The 16,815-nt window shown below is 54.5% G+C and overlaps 1 protein-coding gene across 1 annotated transcript; it reads left to right on the top strand.

Annotated features, from left to right (window-relative positions):
* Nucleotides 1–1,706: 1,706 nt before the first annotated feature.
* RNF212 (ring finger protein 212) lies at nt 1,707–2,877 on the top strand. The gene is given in 4 exon segments (XM_074395732.1): nt 1,707–1,865; nt 2,265–2,517; nt 2,520–2,665; nt 2,667–2,877. Coding segments are annotated over 4 exon segments (723 nt in total). The 3' UTR covers nt 2,832–2,877.
* Nucleotides 2,878–16,815: the final 13,938 nt, after the last annotated feature.

The raw sequence follows: 16,815 nt of genomic DNA, 5'->3' as shown, positions 1-16,815 counted from the left end.
CCTAAATTTAATTTTTCTATCATTTCAGTGAAATTTGGGGAACCACAGGTGGTAGATGGAGGGGCTCAGTGACTGTCTTGGCCCTCTACGCGCTCACCGTCCTTAACCACAGAATGGGAGGAGGCACGAGGCTCTTCCTACAGCTTGTCATTCTGGTGTTTGTCCCTTTATTTGTTTTGGTTTTGGGGTTGGTTTGTTTTTGGGTTTTTTTGAGATGGAATCTTGCTCTGTCGCCCATACTGGAGTGCAGTGGTGTGATCTCGGCTCACTGCAACCTCCACCTCCCAAGTTCAAGCAATTCTCCTGCCTCAGCCTCCTGAGTAGCTAGGATTACAGGCACCTGCCATCATGCCCAGGTAATTTTTGTATTTTTGATAGAGACAGGGTTTCACCATGTTGGCCAGGGTGGTCTGGAACGCCTCACCTCAAGCGATCTACCCACCTCAGTCTCCCAAAATGCTGGGATTACCGGCATGAGCCCCTTTTCTTTGGACTGCTTGAGATTCGGGCTCACGGCAGCTGCATGCCTGGGACAGCTGTCGCTGGGTGTTTGTGCCAATGTGGTCCTGGGTGGGGAAAGTCAGGGAAGGCCAGGGGCGTGAGGAGGTGAGGCAGGGCATGCCGTAGGCACTTTAGAAGGGAGTTGGGAGTGTCTGCATGAGGGCTCATAACCAGACACTGTTTCTTAAACCTGCATCCTTTCTTAAGGTCTTAGCTTGCTTTTTAAATAACTCAACATGTGCTTGTGACTACGTAGTGGTAAGTTACATGTGTCAACTTGCCATCATCCTGATCTCAGTATGTCTCCACTGTGCAGGAGGCTGGGCTGGAAGCCTTCACTCACCAAGAGCCTTCTGAGGAGGGAGCGCGTCTTTGTCCTAGCCCAAAGGGGCTCAGCAGCTACCAGGCGGCTCTGCCTCCCAGACCTCACCACTGCCCAGCCCAGCCCTCAGAGGGATGCAGCCAGGATGAGGGGCTGTCCCTGACAGGGCCCCTGAGAGGCCATTCACAATGTACTCAGTCATCTACAGCTAGTTCTAGGTCTTGAAGTACGGTTTTTAACTGGTGGCCAGAAGCATTTATTAGACGCAAGAAATGTAGAGTGATTTCTTTCTCTTTCAGACTGACTCAGATATCCAGGCATTCTTCATGAGCATAGACGGTCTGTGTAGGAAGTACTCCAGGGAGACCTCGAAGGTGAGTGTGGGAGGTGCGGCCTGGTTCTGCGGTGAGCCAGGTGCACTGCCCCAGGACCATGTGTTTTACATGTTCTGGAGGCAAGTTCCTTTGAAGATACTTCGTCAGCAATATTTTCTGCCAAAATCCTTGTGGGTTGCATGTTGACTTTCCTGGTGGTGATACATCTACATACAAAAGGTTTTGGTTTTGACAGAGCCCATTTGATCTATTTTACTGTCATTCGCGCATTTGGTGTGCGTTGAGACAAAGTGGTCTCGGTCAGCTCTGGGGTCCTTCGGTCAGCTCTGGGGTCCTTCCGTCAGCTCCAGGGTCCTTTGGGCAAGACACCCCCTCCCCATATTCACACCTTAGAATCTCAGGCTTGGGAGTCCTCCTCACAGGTCAGGGCTCTCTGGGTTCAGGGAAGCGGGTTTCTTCTTGACGCTGTCCTTTCCTGACAGTTACCCGGGCCTTCTGCCAGCCAGGCCTGCGATTCCCGCTGAGCCCCGTGTGGCAGTGTTGGCTCCATGGTCCCCATGCTGGCAGCTTTGCCAGCTGCTGTGCCGGTCCTCACAGCTGTGGCCTGTCCATCCTCTACCTGCTTCTTCCTGACCCTCTTCCCAGTCGGCACGCACCTGCATGCCAAGCCCCCCAACCCCAGCTGCCGATGCAGGTCATTGTCCTCTGTGCCCACCCACATGCTGAGCAGCAATTCAGGCCTCCTTGGATGTCACTGGACAGCTGCAGTCCACCAGTCTGGAGAAAGCGGCCAGGAGAGGAAGGGGTCTTTCCCCTGGCCCCTACCCTGCGCTTCCTTTCCTTCTGTGAAGAGTACAGATGCCACCGTTGGCCACCTCCCCTCTGCCTTGTGGGGAAAGAGGCCTAGTCGGGGCAGCCAGGAGCTGACGCGGGAGGCTGAGGAAGGACCCCAGCATGTCACTCCTTCCCAGGCTTGTGCCTTTGGGCTGTGGTCAGCCAGGTCACCAGGACTATCCTCTCTCTCCTCTGGGAGGCTGTCCTCCTATAGCAAGGCTCCTTGGTTACAAAACAGCCTGAATCACCCACAGTATCTCAGGCTGTCCTAGGGCTGTTCCCATCTCAAGGTATGCCTAGCCACATCCTCCAGGAAGGTGCTCAGAGGCTCAACACATGGAAGCTGAGCAGCAGCTGGAGATGCCAGAGAACACTGGGCCAGCACAGCAAGGCACCCAGACCAGGACACTGGGATCCAGAGCCCAGCCAGAGCCCATGGAAACACCATCCAGGACACACCTCGCCCGCCCACCTTGCTCCGTCCCAGCAGGACCCTCATTCAAGACAAGTCCCCTTGGGGCCAGAAGTCGCTGAGTTCATAAAGCACATACGTTATCACAGACATCAGAGCCACAGGCTCATTGCAGCGGCCTTCCCAGAGCAGCCTCCACAGAGGCCAGGTGCTGTCTCAGGAGAGAAGACCCAGCCGACCAGGCCAGCCCCTCCAGCCACCAAGTCTGCTCTGCCTCTCCGCCTGTAGGCCTGGACGGTGGGGATGGCTGGCTCCAACCTGGGCAGCACAGTCTCTGCCCGTTGACCTCACAGCCCCAGTGTTTGTCAGTCACACTGCAGAGTTGGGCACCACAAGCACAAGGTGGAATTTTCCAGCAGCTGCGTGACGTGATACTGTAATGCTCTCGTATCAACATTACATAAATACTATAATATTTGTTACAATATGTTAATACATAATAGATTTATTGTTATTTTAAATGAATAAATATGTTTAAATCTGTCTCAATCTTAATTTCTAGTAGGGTAAAAATTGACAGATAAAACCCACATAAGCAAAGCTCTTTGGGGTCCTCAGCGATTTTTAAAAGTGCAAAACTGGCCCAAGACCGAAACTCTGAGCCCCAAGGCCCAGGCCCTGGAACCCGCCCTGGGTCAGTGTCAACAAACCACCTCAGCGCCTGCCTGTCCAGTCACCCCTCCTAGTCTAGTTGGTAACAGTTAAGCATCCATCCTGTTCCCGATCACCCCCCTAAGATCCGTTCTGTCCCCCCAGCCTCTGCCCTACCACAGGCTTTGTCAGGACCAAGCGGGCAGCCCCTGGTCCTGGTGTGGTCAGGAGCTCACGTTGACGAATGTAGGCACAGGCCACTGACGGAGGAGAACTGGCAGCGAACCGAAGAGTGAGAAGTGTGCTCTGGACCAGGCAGCTGCCTCTCCTGGCCTCTTGGCACAAATGCCCCATGAGAGTCCGTGTGAGTGACCTGTGCTCTCACCCACTGCCTTCACTCTCAGGCCTTCGCCGCCCCTTGGTTGACGGGATGTGGGCAAAGCACACGTGATCACCGGACAGCTCTTCCCTGGGGCCCTGGGCTGACCTGGCCCAGCACAGCCTCCATGACCATCCCAGCCTTGGAGTTTCGCATCAATTTCATTGACCTGTTTCTCTGGCTCAGTTCAAGAGGCATATTCTCTGCAAGATAAACACTCACTGTTCCTTTTAAACTGTTTTATTATTTTAAAATTTACCCTCTTCTGAGGCCACACACAGTGTCTCAAGTCTCTGGGGCCCAACATTGGTCAGAGTTCAGACAAACCCCAGAGGCAGCGCAAGGCTGCAGGCCTGTGTGGCTCCCCTAGCAGACCCCATGACACACAGACATCAGCTGCCCCCCAAGCTCATGAGAGGCTCCCCAGCTCCGCACTCAGTAGAACTCATCCCCTCTGCTGCTCAGGTGCCCTTAGAGCCCTTCCCTGTGGCCCAGTCCTTGCTGCAGCCATGCCTGCCATGCCAAATCAGGGCTAGCCAGACTGACTGTCATCTCACCAAGGCCTTTCTCTAAGAACGGCCAGACTGGGCACCCCTGCAGTCCGGATCAGGCGCATCTGCCTGCAGGTCCCTCCGCGAGCATGTGAAGCTGAGGAGCAGAGGCCCTCGCCTGCAGGGTGGAATGTTCCCACTGAGGGTGCTTGGGAGAAGCTTCGCAACGGGCACAATTGAGCGGAGGCTGGAGGGGCACGTGCCGGTGCCTCCGACAGGCAGCAGGACTTGAGAAGCATCGGCACAGGTGGGAAAGGTGCCCTGGCCGTGGCCGGTGATGTGCGTGAGAACTGCAGTCAGGACAGCCGGAGGAGTCTTTGGTCCACTCCTCTTCACAGCCCATGGGGCAGCACCCAGGACTGGCTTCCCTCCTTGGTGGAGAGAGAGTCCCCTGTTGAGTAGGGGAGATTTCAAGAGCTCCGAGTCGCTCCGAGGATGCAGCAGCCAGGAGACCACGAGGCTGTTGTCCCTGCTGTCCTGGAGAAGGGATCCTGTGCAGCCCTGTTCTCTGGAGACGGCCTCTCATGGAGGAGGATGGGAGCAAAGGCCAGCGTGTGCCGGGCCTGCCTTCCCACAGAAGGGAAGAACCCAGCCCTGTGTGTGCACCGGGCGCGAGCAGTGGGCAGACGCAGGCCCCTCCCTCACGCTTGTTATCACAGGCAGATGGTGGGGTGCGGTGAAGTAGGGGATGGAGCTTAGGACGCTGACTTTCAGCACCAGTGTAGCCACATTAGCCGGGCTGTCTGTCGGCCTTTCCAGTCTGGTCTTTCCAGAGGGAAGGCACCGTTTTCTGAACACTTGACTCATATGAAATAGCTCACTCTTCCTCTGAGTAAATCACAGGCCTCTCTTTCTTCCTTATGTTGGTACTCTCAGAAACTCAGTTCAAGCTGTCTAGACAGCAGGCATGGAATCTGGGGCTCCTGTAACTGGAAAGACCAGGGAGGGTGCCGGTGTCAGGCATGAGTGGCTCCGGGAGTGCAGACAGGCCCACTAGGCGTCTGCCAGCTCTGCGGGTCTCGCTTGGCCTCATTCTGTGTGCTGGCTCTCTTTCCACCCACTCCCGACATTGGTCCAGCACTGTTTGGTCAGGAGGCCATTCCTTAAACCAGTTGCCAGAGGGACAGCACCCTGTGGTTGGCCCGGCAGGAGCACCCCTCACAACTCAAACGAGCAGGTTGCTGGAGAGACTTTCCTATTGTGCCCATTAAGCCTCACCTGTGTTTGCCCTTGGCCCTGCCTGCTGGCACTCACGCTTTTTCTGCCCACCTGTGTGGGGCATCTGCCCTGGGCAGGCACTGGTCATGGGCATCTGTGAGGGCAGGACACACATAAAACAAGCACTGTGAGCTCTCTTGACATTCCCTCCAGCCTCCTCATCCCCCAGCAAAACTTCAGCCACAGAAACCATGCACCTGTCAGCAGCTGAAACATATGATCTTTTCAGATTTCAGAATTTCAAGAAAATCACAGGAAGAGATTGTTAGCCTTCTACAGAGAAAAGGTAAGTCAAGTTGATTCATTGCCACTTGAATTTCTTTGACCTTTAGATTTAAATGTCAGACTTGTTAATTAACACCTTGTTCTCAAAGGGGACGGGCTACTAGACGCAGTATCTGTTTCTCTGTGTTTCCAACTATGCGGATGTCGTCACAGTCCCCTTCTGACCATCAGCCTCTTTGCCCAACCCTTGTCTGTAGTTCACCAAGTGGTCCCTTGGGTGCGGCACCCATGGGCCTCCCTGCTCGGCCACCCTTTCCCCCTCAGCCACTGGGGGCGCTGCGGGGCCTTTGGAGCTTGGGAGGCAGCTTAAAGGCTTCTCTGCTCAACCATCTCCTTTTAAAAAATAAGTCCTTTTCAAAAAACTTTGAAGGTTATATAGTAGGTAACATAAGGACCCCAGCTTTAAAGACAAGGGACCCTGGGGTCACTTCCCCAAGTCTGGAAGCCAGCTTATGACCCTGATGCCTCCTGTCTGTGTGTGAACATTCTATGTACACCCAGACCTGGAGGGGACAGGTCACCCCTGCCTGGCTTGCCAACTGGTGACCTCCTTCCATCTCGTCACCCCACCCTGTCTTGTCACCTTGCCCTGTCCTGTCACCCCATCTCACCCCTCATCCCATCCTGCCACCACATCCTATTACCCGCTCCCTGTCCTGTCATCCAACCCCATTCTGTCATCACTCATCCCATCTTGCTAACCCCACCCTGTCCTGTCACCCTGTATCAGTCTGTTTTCACACTGCTATAAAGAACTACCTGAGATTTGTAACTAACGGTAATTTGTAAAGGAGAGAGGTTGAATTGACTCACAGTTCCACATGGCTGGGAAGGCCTCAGGAAACTTACAATCATGGCAGAAGGCAAAGGGGAAGCAGCTGGAGAGAGGGCAGGGGGAACCGCCAAACACTTTTAAACCATCAGATCTCGTGAGAACTCACTATCACAGAACAGCATGGGGGAAACTGCCCCCATGATCAATCACTTCCCACCGGGTCCCTCCCTTGACACATGGGGATTGCAATTCAAAATGAAACTTGGGTGGGTACACAGAGCCAAACCACATCATTCCACCCCTGGCCCCTCCCAAATCTCATGTCCTTCACACATTTCAAAACACAATCATATCTTCCCAGCAGTCCCTCAAAGTTTTAACTCATTTCAGCATAAACTCAGAAGTCCAAATCCAAAGTCTCATCTGAGTCAAGGCAAGTTCCTTCCACCTCTGAGCCTGGAGATTAAAAAACAAGTTAGTTATTTCCAAGATACTATCGGGGTACAGGCATTGGGTAAATGTTCTCATTCCAAATGCAAGAAGTTGACCAAAACAGAGGGGCTACAGGCCCCATACAAGTCCAAAACCCAGCAGGGCAGCCATTAAATCTTAAATTTCCAAAGCAATCTCCTTTTTCCCAATGTCTCACATCCAGGACATGGTGATGCAAGTGGCAGGGGCTCCCAAGGCCTTGGGCAGCTCCCCTCTGTGGCTTTGCATGGTACAGCCCCAGTGGCTGCTTTCTGGGCTGTGGTTGAGTGCCTGCAGCGTTTCTAGGCACGCGATGCAACCTGTCCGTAGATTTACCATTCTGGGGTCTGGAGGACAGCGGTGCTCTTCCCACAGCTTCACTAGGCAGCGCCGCAGTGGGGACTCTGTGTGGGAGCAACCGCCCCACATTTCTCCTCTGCACTGCCCTGACAGAGGTTCTCCATGAGGGCTCTGCCTCTGCAGCAGCTTCTGCCTGGACCTCCAGGCGCTTCCACACACCCTCTGAAATCCAGGTGGAGGTTCCCAAACCTCAGCTCCTGTCTTCTGTGCACATGCAGACCCAACACCACATGGAAGCTGCCAATGCTCGGGGCTTGCACTCTCTGAAACAGCAGCTCAGTTGTACCTTGGACCCTTTAGTTACGGCTGGAGCTAGAGCAGTTGGGATGCAGGGCACCATGCCCTGAGGCTGCACAAGAGTTGGGCAGTGGGCCTTGGCCCAGCCCATAAAACTACTTTTTTCTCTCTGGGCCTGGGATGGGGAGAGGGGGCTGCTGTGAAGATCTCTCACATGCCCTGGAGACATTTTCCCCACTGTCTTGGTGATTAACATTGGGCTCCTCATTACTTACGCACATTTCTTCAGATGGCTTGACCTTCTCCCCAGAAAATGGGCTTTTCCTTGCTACTGCATGGTCATGCTGCAATTTTTTCAGGATTTTATTTTCTGCTTCCCTTTTAAACATAAGTTCCAAGTTCAGATAATCTCTTTGTGAATGTATATGACTATATGCTTTCAGAAAAAGCCAGCTCACATCTTGAATGCTTTGCTCCTTACAAATTTCTTCTGCCAGATAACCCTAAATCACCTCTCAAGCCACAGATCTCAAAGGTAAGGACAAAATGCCTCCAGTCTCTTTGCTAAAGCATAGCAAGAATGAGCTTTGCTCCAGTTCCCAATAAACTCATCTCCATCTGAGACCTCCTCAGCCTGCACTTCGCCATCCATGTCACTATGAGCATTTTGCTCAAACCCATTCAACAAGTCCCTAGGAAGTTCCAAACTTTCGCACATATTCTGTCTTCTTCTGAGCCCTCCAAACTGTTCCAACTTCTGTCCATTACCAGTTCCAAAGTTGCTTCCACATTTTTAGGTATCTTTATAGCAGTGCCCAGCTCTGTCGTTACCAATTCTCTGTATTAGTCCATTTTCACACTGTTATAAAGCACTGCCTGACACTGGATGATTTATAAAGGAAGGAGGTTTGATTGACTCAGTTCCACATGGCTGGGAAGGCTTCAGGAAACTTAGCAATCATGGCAGAAGGCAAAGGGAGAGCAGTGCACAACTTAGACGGCAGCAGGAGGGGTGGAAGGGGACTGCCGAACACCGTTAAACTGTCGGATCGTGTGAGAACTCACGGGCGTGAGAACAGCGTGGGGGAACCACCCCCATGAAACAGTCACCTCCCCCAGATTCTTCCCTTGAAACATGGGGTTACAGTTTGAGACGAGATTTGGGTAGGGCCATGGCCAAACCATATTGTGCCCCCACTGCATCCTGTCACTCCTCAGCCCCATTCTGTAGCCCCCTTACCCCATCCTACCACCCCCTCCCCTATCCTGTCACCACCACCCTGTCCTGTTAGCCTCTCCCCTTCCTGTCACCCGCCTTTTCCTATTACCTCCACCTCACCCTTTCACCACCACCCCATCCTCTCACCCTGTCCTCATCCTCACCCCCACCCCATCCTCACACCTACCCCATCCTCACCCCATCCTCTCACCCCCACCCCATCCTCTCCCTCCACATCCTCTCATACCCACCCCTGTCCTGCCACCCCATGCCATCCTCTCTCCACCCCTCCAGGCCACCACAGCCCCATCATACTCCTTGACAGCCACCCAATATCCTGCCTGGAGACTTCTTGCAGGGGCCAGCCTGGGCTAAGCTTGTCACATTTTGTGTATGTTACCTCCTAATCCTCCCAGCACACCTCGAGGATGGTCATGAGCCATAATTGCAGACAGGACACTGGGATCCCCGAATCTAGTCACTCCCTTGGGGTCTGGCAGCTGCCACACACAGGGCCAGGTTCCAGCCTGACAGCAGAGGCTGGCAGTGACGGAGCGTGGAAGGTACTTGTGTCTGACATTGAGGCTGGGAGCTCCCCTGCAGGGCTGACAGCGAATTCGCGTCATGCGGCTTGTGGAGGGTGCTACACTGAAACTCGTCTCCTGGGGCTTGGCCTTGACTCAGCTCTGCATGGACCCCAAGCCCAACTTCCTAAGTACCTGATGGACCGGACTCAAGGCAGGTGTACGCATGGACAGCGTGAGGGTGACTCCATGCAGAGAAGCCTACCTTCAGATTCACAGTTTAAGAAATGTAGAAGGTCACTGTCACTCAGCATAGCCTGTCTGCTAACAAGAGGTTGTGTGATTCCGTTTAGATTTCTAGGTTGGAAGAATCCCTTAGGAAGTCAGTGCTGCAGATAGAACAGCTGCAAAGGTAAGGCCCCCGCCTCCCCCGGGTGAGTGCAGGCAAGGCAGCCACTGCCATGTGCACTGATCGTCCAGCTGTCCACGATCAGGAAGGAAAATGACTGCAGACGCAGAGGGAAGAGCTCGTTCACTTACTGGAAACTTGGGTCAGAGCAAAAATGCTGTCGGAAAACTGAAGGAAAGAAGGGAGACAAAAAAGAAAAAGTGAGAAAGACATGAATGGTTCCCCTCGGGGCAGGCGCCCCAGTGATTCCTGAGGCAGTGGGAAGGGCCTGGGAGAGCAGCAGGCACCCCCGGCCTCCCCAGAGTGACCCAGCACAGCCAGGGTGGCCCTGCAGCAAGGGACCTCCGCAGGAGTCAGAGCGCCTGTGAAAGGCACGAATCTGTGGCGTGTTCTGTGTGTGCAGGCACTGCTGTGAAAGGGTGACGCGTCTTAGAAAGAAAGTCCAGAGTTGCTAGGATTCACCAAAATGGGGACTGAAAGCGTTAGCTTCCAGTATCTAGAGAAGCGATCCGCTTGAAACCCTCCCCCGTGGCACTCATGCGTGCCTTTGCCGTATTGCATCTGTTCTGAGTGCACTGGTATTGCATTCAGCGGCTCTGGAGTTTGGAATCAGTAACAGGCCGAAGTTCAGTTAACACAGTGCTGCACAGATGCGGTGCGTCTTAGGTCTGGCGACGCCTTGGATTCTATGAGCTGTGTTTTCTGTAGTCACTAGTCCCCGTTTGGTGGCTGCACACTAACTTGGAGGTCGAGGAGTCAGTGGCCATGTGGGTGCTTCTGTCTCCCACCAGCTGTGTGTGCCGGGGCAGGTGCCCGCCTCCCTGCCGTGTCCGGCAGCTGAGCATGGCACGGCCTCACTGGGGCCATGGGGCCTGAGGGGAGCTAGGGATGCCAGTCACACTGGCTGGTGGCCTGCTCCTGATACGAGGTTCTGATTGCCTCTGGTGAAAAGGGGCTGCTTTCCCCTGTCCTTATTTTGGGTTCTGAGAGTCGCTATGGCCTTGTCTTGTGAAGGGCGTGTTCCAGGTGTCAGATCCAGCCTGCAGTGGATATTTGCTTTCCTTTCCTTTCCTTTTGTTTTCTTTTCTTTTCTTTTTTTTTTTTTTTTTTTTTGAGACAGGGTCTTGCTCTGTCACTCAGGCTGGAGGGCAGGCCTGATATCAGCTCACTGCAGCCTCAACCTCCCAAGGCTCAGGTGATTCTCCTGTCTCCGCCTCCTAAGTAGCTGGAGCCACAGGCGTGCACCACCACACTCGGCTAATTTATTTTATTTTTTGTGGAGATGGGGTCTCACTATGTTGCCCATGCTAGTCTTGGGCTCCTGATCTCAAGTGATCTTCCCACCTCAGCGTTCCAAAGTGCTTCAGTGAAAGATGTGAGCCACTGCACCCAGCCACAGTGCAGTTCTGTGCACCCCCAGGCTGAGCATGACTTTTACATTTTTAAACGATTGTAAACACATCGCAACAGAGACCTTACGTAGACAGCAAAGCCTCCTGCATTTACTAGCTAGCCCTTTGCAGAAACATTTGCAAACCCCTTTAAAGCATCACAAGAGAAGACAGACACTTAAAATGCAATGAAGTGTGGAATTACTTTCATTTTTTCTTCTTGGTGTATAATTTTCTTTCTTTCTTTGGATTCCTGTTTTTCATTAATTCTGTAAAGTTCCTGGCAGTTACCTTTTCAGGTAGTACCCTCTGCATTCCCTGCCACAGCCTGCAGCTCCCGCCCTCCATGTCAATGTCTGGCCGTGATTCCACCATCTTAGGCCACCTGGACGCTTGCTGGCTGGCTTCTTCCAGCTTCCTGATTTCCCAGTTAAGCCAGTGAACCCCACTGAGTTTGTTTGTTTTTGTTTTGTTTTGTTTCTGAGATGGAGTCTCACTGTGTCACCCAGGCTGGGGAGTGTAGTGATGCCATCTCAGCTGACTGTACCCTCTGCCCCTCTGGGTTCAAGCGATTCTCCTGCCTCAGCCTCCTGAGTAGCTGGGATTACAGGTGCCTGCCAACACACCTGGCTAATTTTTGTGTTTTTAGTAGAGATGAGGTTTCACCATGTTGGCCAGGCTGGTCTCGAACTCCTGACCTCAGGTGATCCACCCACCTCGGCCTCCCAAAGTGCTGGGATTACAGGCGTGAGCCACCCCACCCGACCCCCACTGAGTTTTTGTTCTGTCCATTACAGTTAACATTTCTAGAACATTCCTGCTCATTTCAGCATTTGGAAAATAGTCCTTGCTCGTTGTTGCATCTTGGTCTTTCATGTAGTCACCTCACAGGCAGCCCTCCTATTTCCCTCACCTGATGCCCTCGGGAATCCAAAGCTGCCCTCTTTGCTTCCACTCTCACTCCGGGAGGTATATTTCTGGTGATCTCTGCTGAGGTTGCACAGGCCAATCCCACTTTCTGCATACCTGCTGTCGCCTGCGTTCTCCTGCAGAGAGGGCTCCCCCGTGCTCTGCCCGCCCAGCTGATCCACCCTGGAACACTGAGACCGCCCATCTTGCCAGCCTCACTTGCCAGCCTCACTTGCCAGCCTCACTGGGGTGGGGTTCCTTCTGCCCACGTTCCACATTGCCGTCTTCCTCCCACAAAACAAAGTATGTTTTAGAGTCGTTGGAAGCAGGAGCAAGGCCCCTTCAGAGGATCCAGGCCACAGCCCTGCCAGACGCAGAGGCCCACGTGCTTCCATCCACCACAGCCCTGCCAGACACGGAGACTCAGTCCCTTCCACCCACCACAGCCCTGCCAGATGCAGATACTCAGTCCCTTCCACCCACCACAGCCCTGCCAGACACGGAGACTCAGTCCCTTCCACCCACCGCAGCCCTGCCAGACACGGAGACTCAGTCCCTTCCACCCACCACAGCCCTGCCAGACACGGAGACTCAGTCCCTTCCACCCACCACAGCCCTGCCAGACACGGAGACTCAGTCCCTTCCACCCACCACAGCCCTGCCAGACACGGAGACTCAGTCCCTTCCACCCACCGCAGCCCTGCCAGACACGGAGACTCAGTCCCTTCCACCCACCACAGCCCTGCCAGACACAGAGACTCAGTCCCTTCCACCCACCACAGCCCTGCCAGACGCAGAGACCCAGTCCCTTCCACCCACCACAGCCCTGCCAGATGCAGATACTCAGTCCCTTCCACCACCACAGCCCTGCCAGATGCAGATACTCAGTCCCTTCCACCACCACAGCCCTGCCAGACGCGGAGACTCAGTCCCTTCCACCCACCACAGCCCTGCCAGACACGGAGACTCAGGTACTTCCACCCACCACAGCCCTGCCAGACACAGAGACTCAGTCCCTTCTACCCACCGCAGCCCTGCCAGACGCAGAGATTCAGTCCCTTCCACCCACCACAGCCCTGCCAGACACGGAGACTCAGTCCCTTCTACCCACCACAGCCCTGCCAGACACGGAGACTCAGTCCCTTCCACCCACCACAGCCCTGCCAGACACGGAGACTCAGTCCCTTCCACCCACCGCAGCCCTGCCAGACGCAGAGACTCAGTCCCTTCCACCCACCACAGCCCTGCCAGACACGGAGACTCAGTCCCTTCCACCCACCACAGCCCTGCCAGACACGGAGACTCAGTCCCTTCCACCCACCACAGCCCTGCCAGATGCAGATACTCAGTCCCTTCCACCCACCGCAGCCCTGCCAGACACGGAGACTCAGTCCCTTCTACCCACCACAGCCCTGCCAGACACGGAGACTCAGTCCCTTCCACCCACCGCAGCCCTGCCAGATGCAGAGACTGAGTCCCTTCCACCCACCACAGCCCTGCCAGACGCGGAGACTCAGTCCCTTCTACCCACCACAGCCCTGCCAGACACGGAGACTCAGTCCCTTCCACCCACCGCAGCCCTGCCAGATGCAGAGACTGAGTCCCTTCCACCCACCACAGCCCTGCCAGACGCAGAGACTCAGTCCCTTCCACCGACCACAGCCCTGCCAGACGCAGAGACTCAGTCCCTTCCACCCACCACAGCCCTGCCAGACGCAGAGACTCAGGTACTTCCACCCACCACAGCCCTGCCAGACGCGGAGACTGAGTCCCTTCCACCCACAATGGTCCACCTTGCAGCAGCCAGTCTTCTCTGAGCACCGGGCGCATCAGCGCTCTTCTGGGCGCTGACAATTTGGAGCAAGCCAAACAAGCCCAGGGCCTATTCTCTGGGAGCTTCTGTTTGGAAGGGGGAGGTAGAAAGTGAACCTGTAGGTCAGGCTGGGACACAGGCTGCCAGGGTAAGTGACTCGGTGAGGAGATTGAGGGGCAATGCCCGGGCAGGCTCTAGGAGGTGACTGCTGCAGAGCGGAGGCCCCAGTGGTTCAGCTGTGGCACAGCTGCCTATTTCTCGCTCGTTTGGTTGCAGTTGCTGAGGGCAGACTGTTCATATCTCAAAAGCCTGGCCAGCATAGATGGGCACTCAGGGTGCCAGGAGACAGCCCCGCTCCTCACCTGCAGAAACAGACACACTCCCCGAGTCTTGCAGGTGTATCTCAGCATGTCCACCAGGCCCCATGAGGCAGAGAGGCCCCAGGTGTGGCGGCCTTCTGTGGCCGGAGTCGCAGGACACAGCAGGCCATCTCTGCTACTGGCCATCATGAGATCAGCCAGGGCTGCTACACAGGAAAACATGACCGAGTAACTTGTCCGCATTTATCTTGCTGGCCTGTTTTTCTTTATTTTATTTTTTCTTTCCCTTCCCTTTCCCCTTTTTCTTTTTTGAGATGGGTTCTTGCTGTGTCGCCCAAGCAGGAGTGCAGTAGTGTAGTCGCGGCTCACTGCACCCTTCACTGCTCGGGCCGTCCTCCCAGCCCTGTGTCCGAAAGTGCTGGGACCGTGGACGTGAGGCACCGTGCCTGGCCTCTTCCTGGCCCCGAAAAGCTGGTGCGTTACTGGCTCCTGTTGTCGGGTCTTCATCTCACGCCTTCACACCAGCAGTGGCCGTTTGCTGAGCGGCAATTGCAGCTGCAGGAGCCCGTGATGTAAACGGTAGCGCGTGTTGACTTCACTTTGCCTCACAGGACGCTTTGGGGACTGTTGAATTCATGCGAAATGCCCTTTGCAAACCCAGTAAGAACATTTCACTGATTCAGAGCCTTCTTACACGTTCAGTTGAATGACTTAGGGGGAAGTCAGTTTTTATGATTTAATTCAATACCTTTTCTCCATCTATTTAGTATGAGATCATCACAACAAACAGCTTTCGGCACAATAAAAAATTCCGTTTCAAGTAAGTAAAATAATGCCAGAAAGAGAAACAGATAAAGAGATGCAGGTGGCTGAATCGCACTGTGTGCACTGACGTTAGGATTTCCATCATCACTCTTCCAGCAAAGCCACACGGATGCCTGCTGCTGCCACCGCACCCGTCACAGTCCGACAGGTGTGTGGGTCGGGTGGGAGGCGCAGGAGCCTGCGGGAATCACAGCACCCCCAGTTCTTTTCTGTGGGTGCTTCTGCGTCTCTCCTCCCATCCCAACCCCATTTCCCCTCCAAGCCCCCAGATTTTTCTCACCCAGATGATTGACTGGAGTTCAGCTCACGTTGGTACTTACTTCTTGTCCCGGTGAGGCTCAGGTCCCAAACCAGGTGTGTGATCCAGGCTGGCCAATCAGAGCACTCCATCCCTGCAGCCACAGTGATTGGTTTGGGAGTGATCGTGTGACCCAGTGTTCTGAGTGCCCCCAGCTAAGCTGGGGTCCCAGTGACCCAGCAGCTGGCAGCCCTGCCCTAACAGGAAATGAAGGGGGCTGACATAGTGCCTTTCATGGGACCTTCTTTCACCTGGTGGATGGCCTGAACCCCAGTTACCAAACCCATGGCCGGGAGCCCCTCCCACAGGAATCTTGTCTATACTGACAGATGCCCATGGCTTGTGTCTGCCCTGTGTCCAGGCCATGCCTGCCTGGCATCGCTCTGGCACAAGGAGCCCAACCTCATGTTCCCTCCAGTGTCCCAGCGAAAACCCAGCCTGGGGTAGCTCCTAGCTCTTCAGATGGAAGCACAAATTTAGTCCACCCCTGTGTTAGGAAACATACTGAGATCTGTCACTTACAGGTCCTGGACAGGGGAGGCACCATGCGTGGGGAGGACAGTGCTCTGCCCACAGGTAGCAAGAGGCAGGAATGAAGGGTCAGGCAGAGAGGGGTGGCCCCACGGGCCAGCAACACTTTACTGGGGCTCAGGGCATCATTCAGGCCGGTTTCCCATGGGGAGCTTTAATTGCTGGGTTTAGAGCAGGCAGGCACAAGCTCCATTGGGTCCCGCTGTGACTGAGAGGGTGTCACTGTGCATATCTGCATGGTCCATGCAGGGTGAGGGGTCAGCGGGGCCAGCCAAGTGGGTTGTGCCCAGTCTCCCACACGAGGGGGCAGTCGGGGAAGCCAAGTGTCTGGATGGACCACGACGAGGCACTGGGAGCGGGTGGAGAACTGGAACCTGTTGAAGGTGACTGAGCCCTGCTTCTGCTATGAGAAAGTTAAACCTGGCCGGGCGCGGTGGCTCACGCCTGTAATCCCAGCACTTTGGGAGGCCGAGGCCGGTGGATCACCTGAGGTTGGGAGTTCAAGGCCAGCCTGACCAACATGGTGAAACCCCGTCTCTACTTAAAAAAAAATTATAAAATTAGCCGGGCATGGTGGCGCATGCCTGTAATCCCAGCTACTCGGGAGGCTGAGGCAGGAGAACAGCTTGCACCCGGAAGGCGGATCCAGCCTGAGCAACAGGAGCAAAGCTCCGTCTCAAAAAAAGAAAAAGAAGAGTCCTGGTCAGATTGCATGCAGGGTGCCTACAGAGGAGACTGCAGGGCCGGGTGGGGTGGCTAACACCTATAATACCAGCACTTTGGGAGGTCGAGGCGGGCAGATCACCTGAGGTCAGGAGTTTGCGACCATCCTGGTCAACATGGTAAAACTCCATCTCTACTAAAAATACAAAAATTAGCTGGGCTTGATGGCCAGTGCCTATAATCCCAGCTACTCGGGAGGCTAAGGCATGAGAATCGCTTGAACTCGGGAGGCGGAGGTTGCAGTGAGCCAAGATCACGCCATTGCACTCTGGCCTGGGCAACAGAGTGAGACTTTGTCTCAAAAAAAAAAAAAAGATAAAAAGTTAAACCTATATTCAGAATGGATGCTGAGGCCACCTAAAATTATAAAAATTCACTCCAGCCAGGCTGAAGTCATGGGAGTCATCCCTGGGACTCTCCCTGGAGCTGTTAGTAAAGAGTGAGTCTCTTTCCGCAGAGACCATGAGCCGTAAGGATGGCAGGGCCAGGGGAGGGCCAGCTCAAAATGAATCAAATGAGGTT

The sequence above is a fragment of the Saimiri boliviensis genome, chromosome 3 (assembly GCF_048565385.1).
Source record: "Saimiri boliviensis isolate mSaiBol1 chromosome 3, mSaiBol1.pri, whole genome shotgun sequence".
NCBI lineage: Eukaryota > Metazoa > Chordata > Mammalia > Primates > Cebidae > Saimiri > Saimiri boliviensis.
This window is presented reverse-complemented; position numbering and strand designations above follow the sequence as displayed.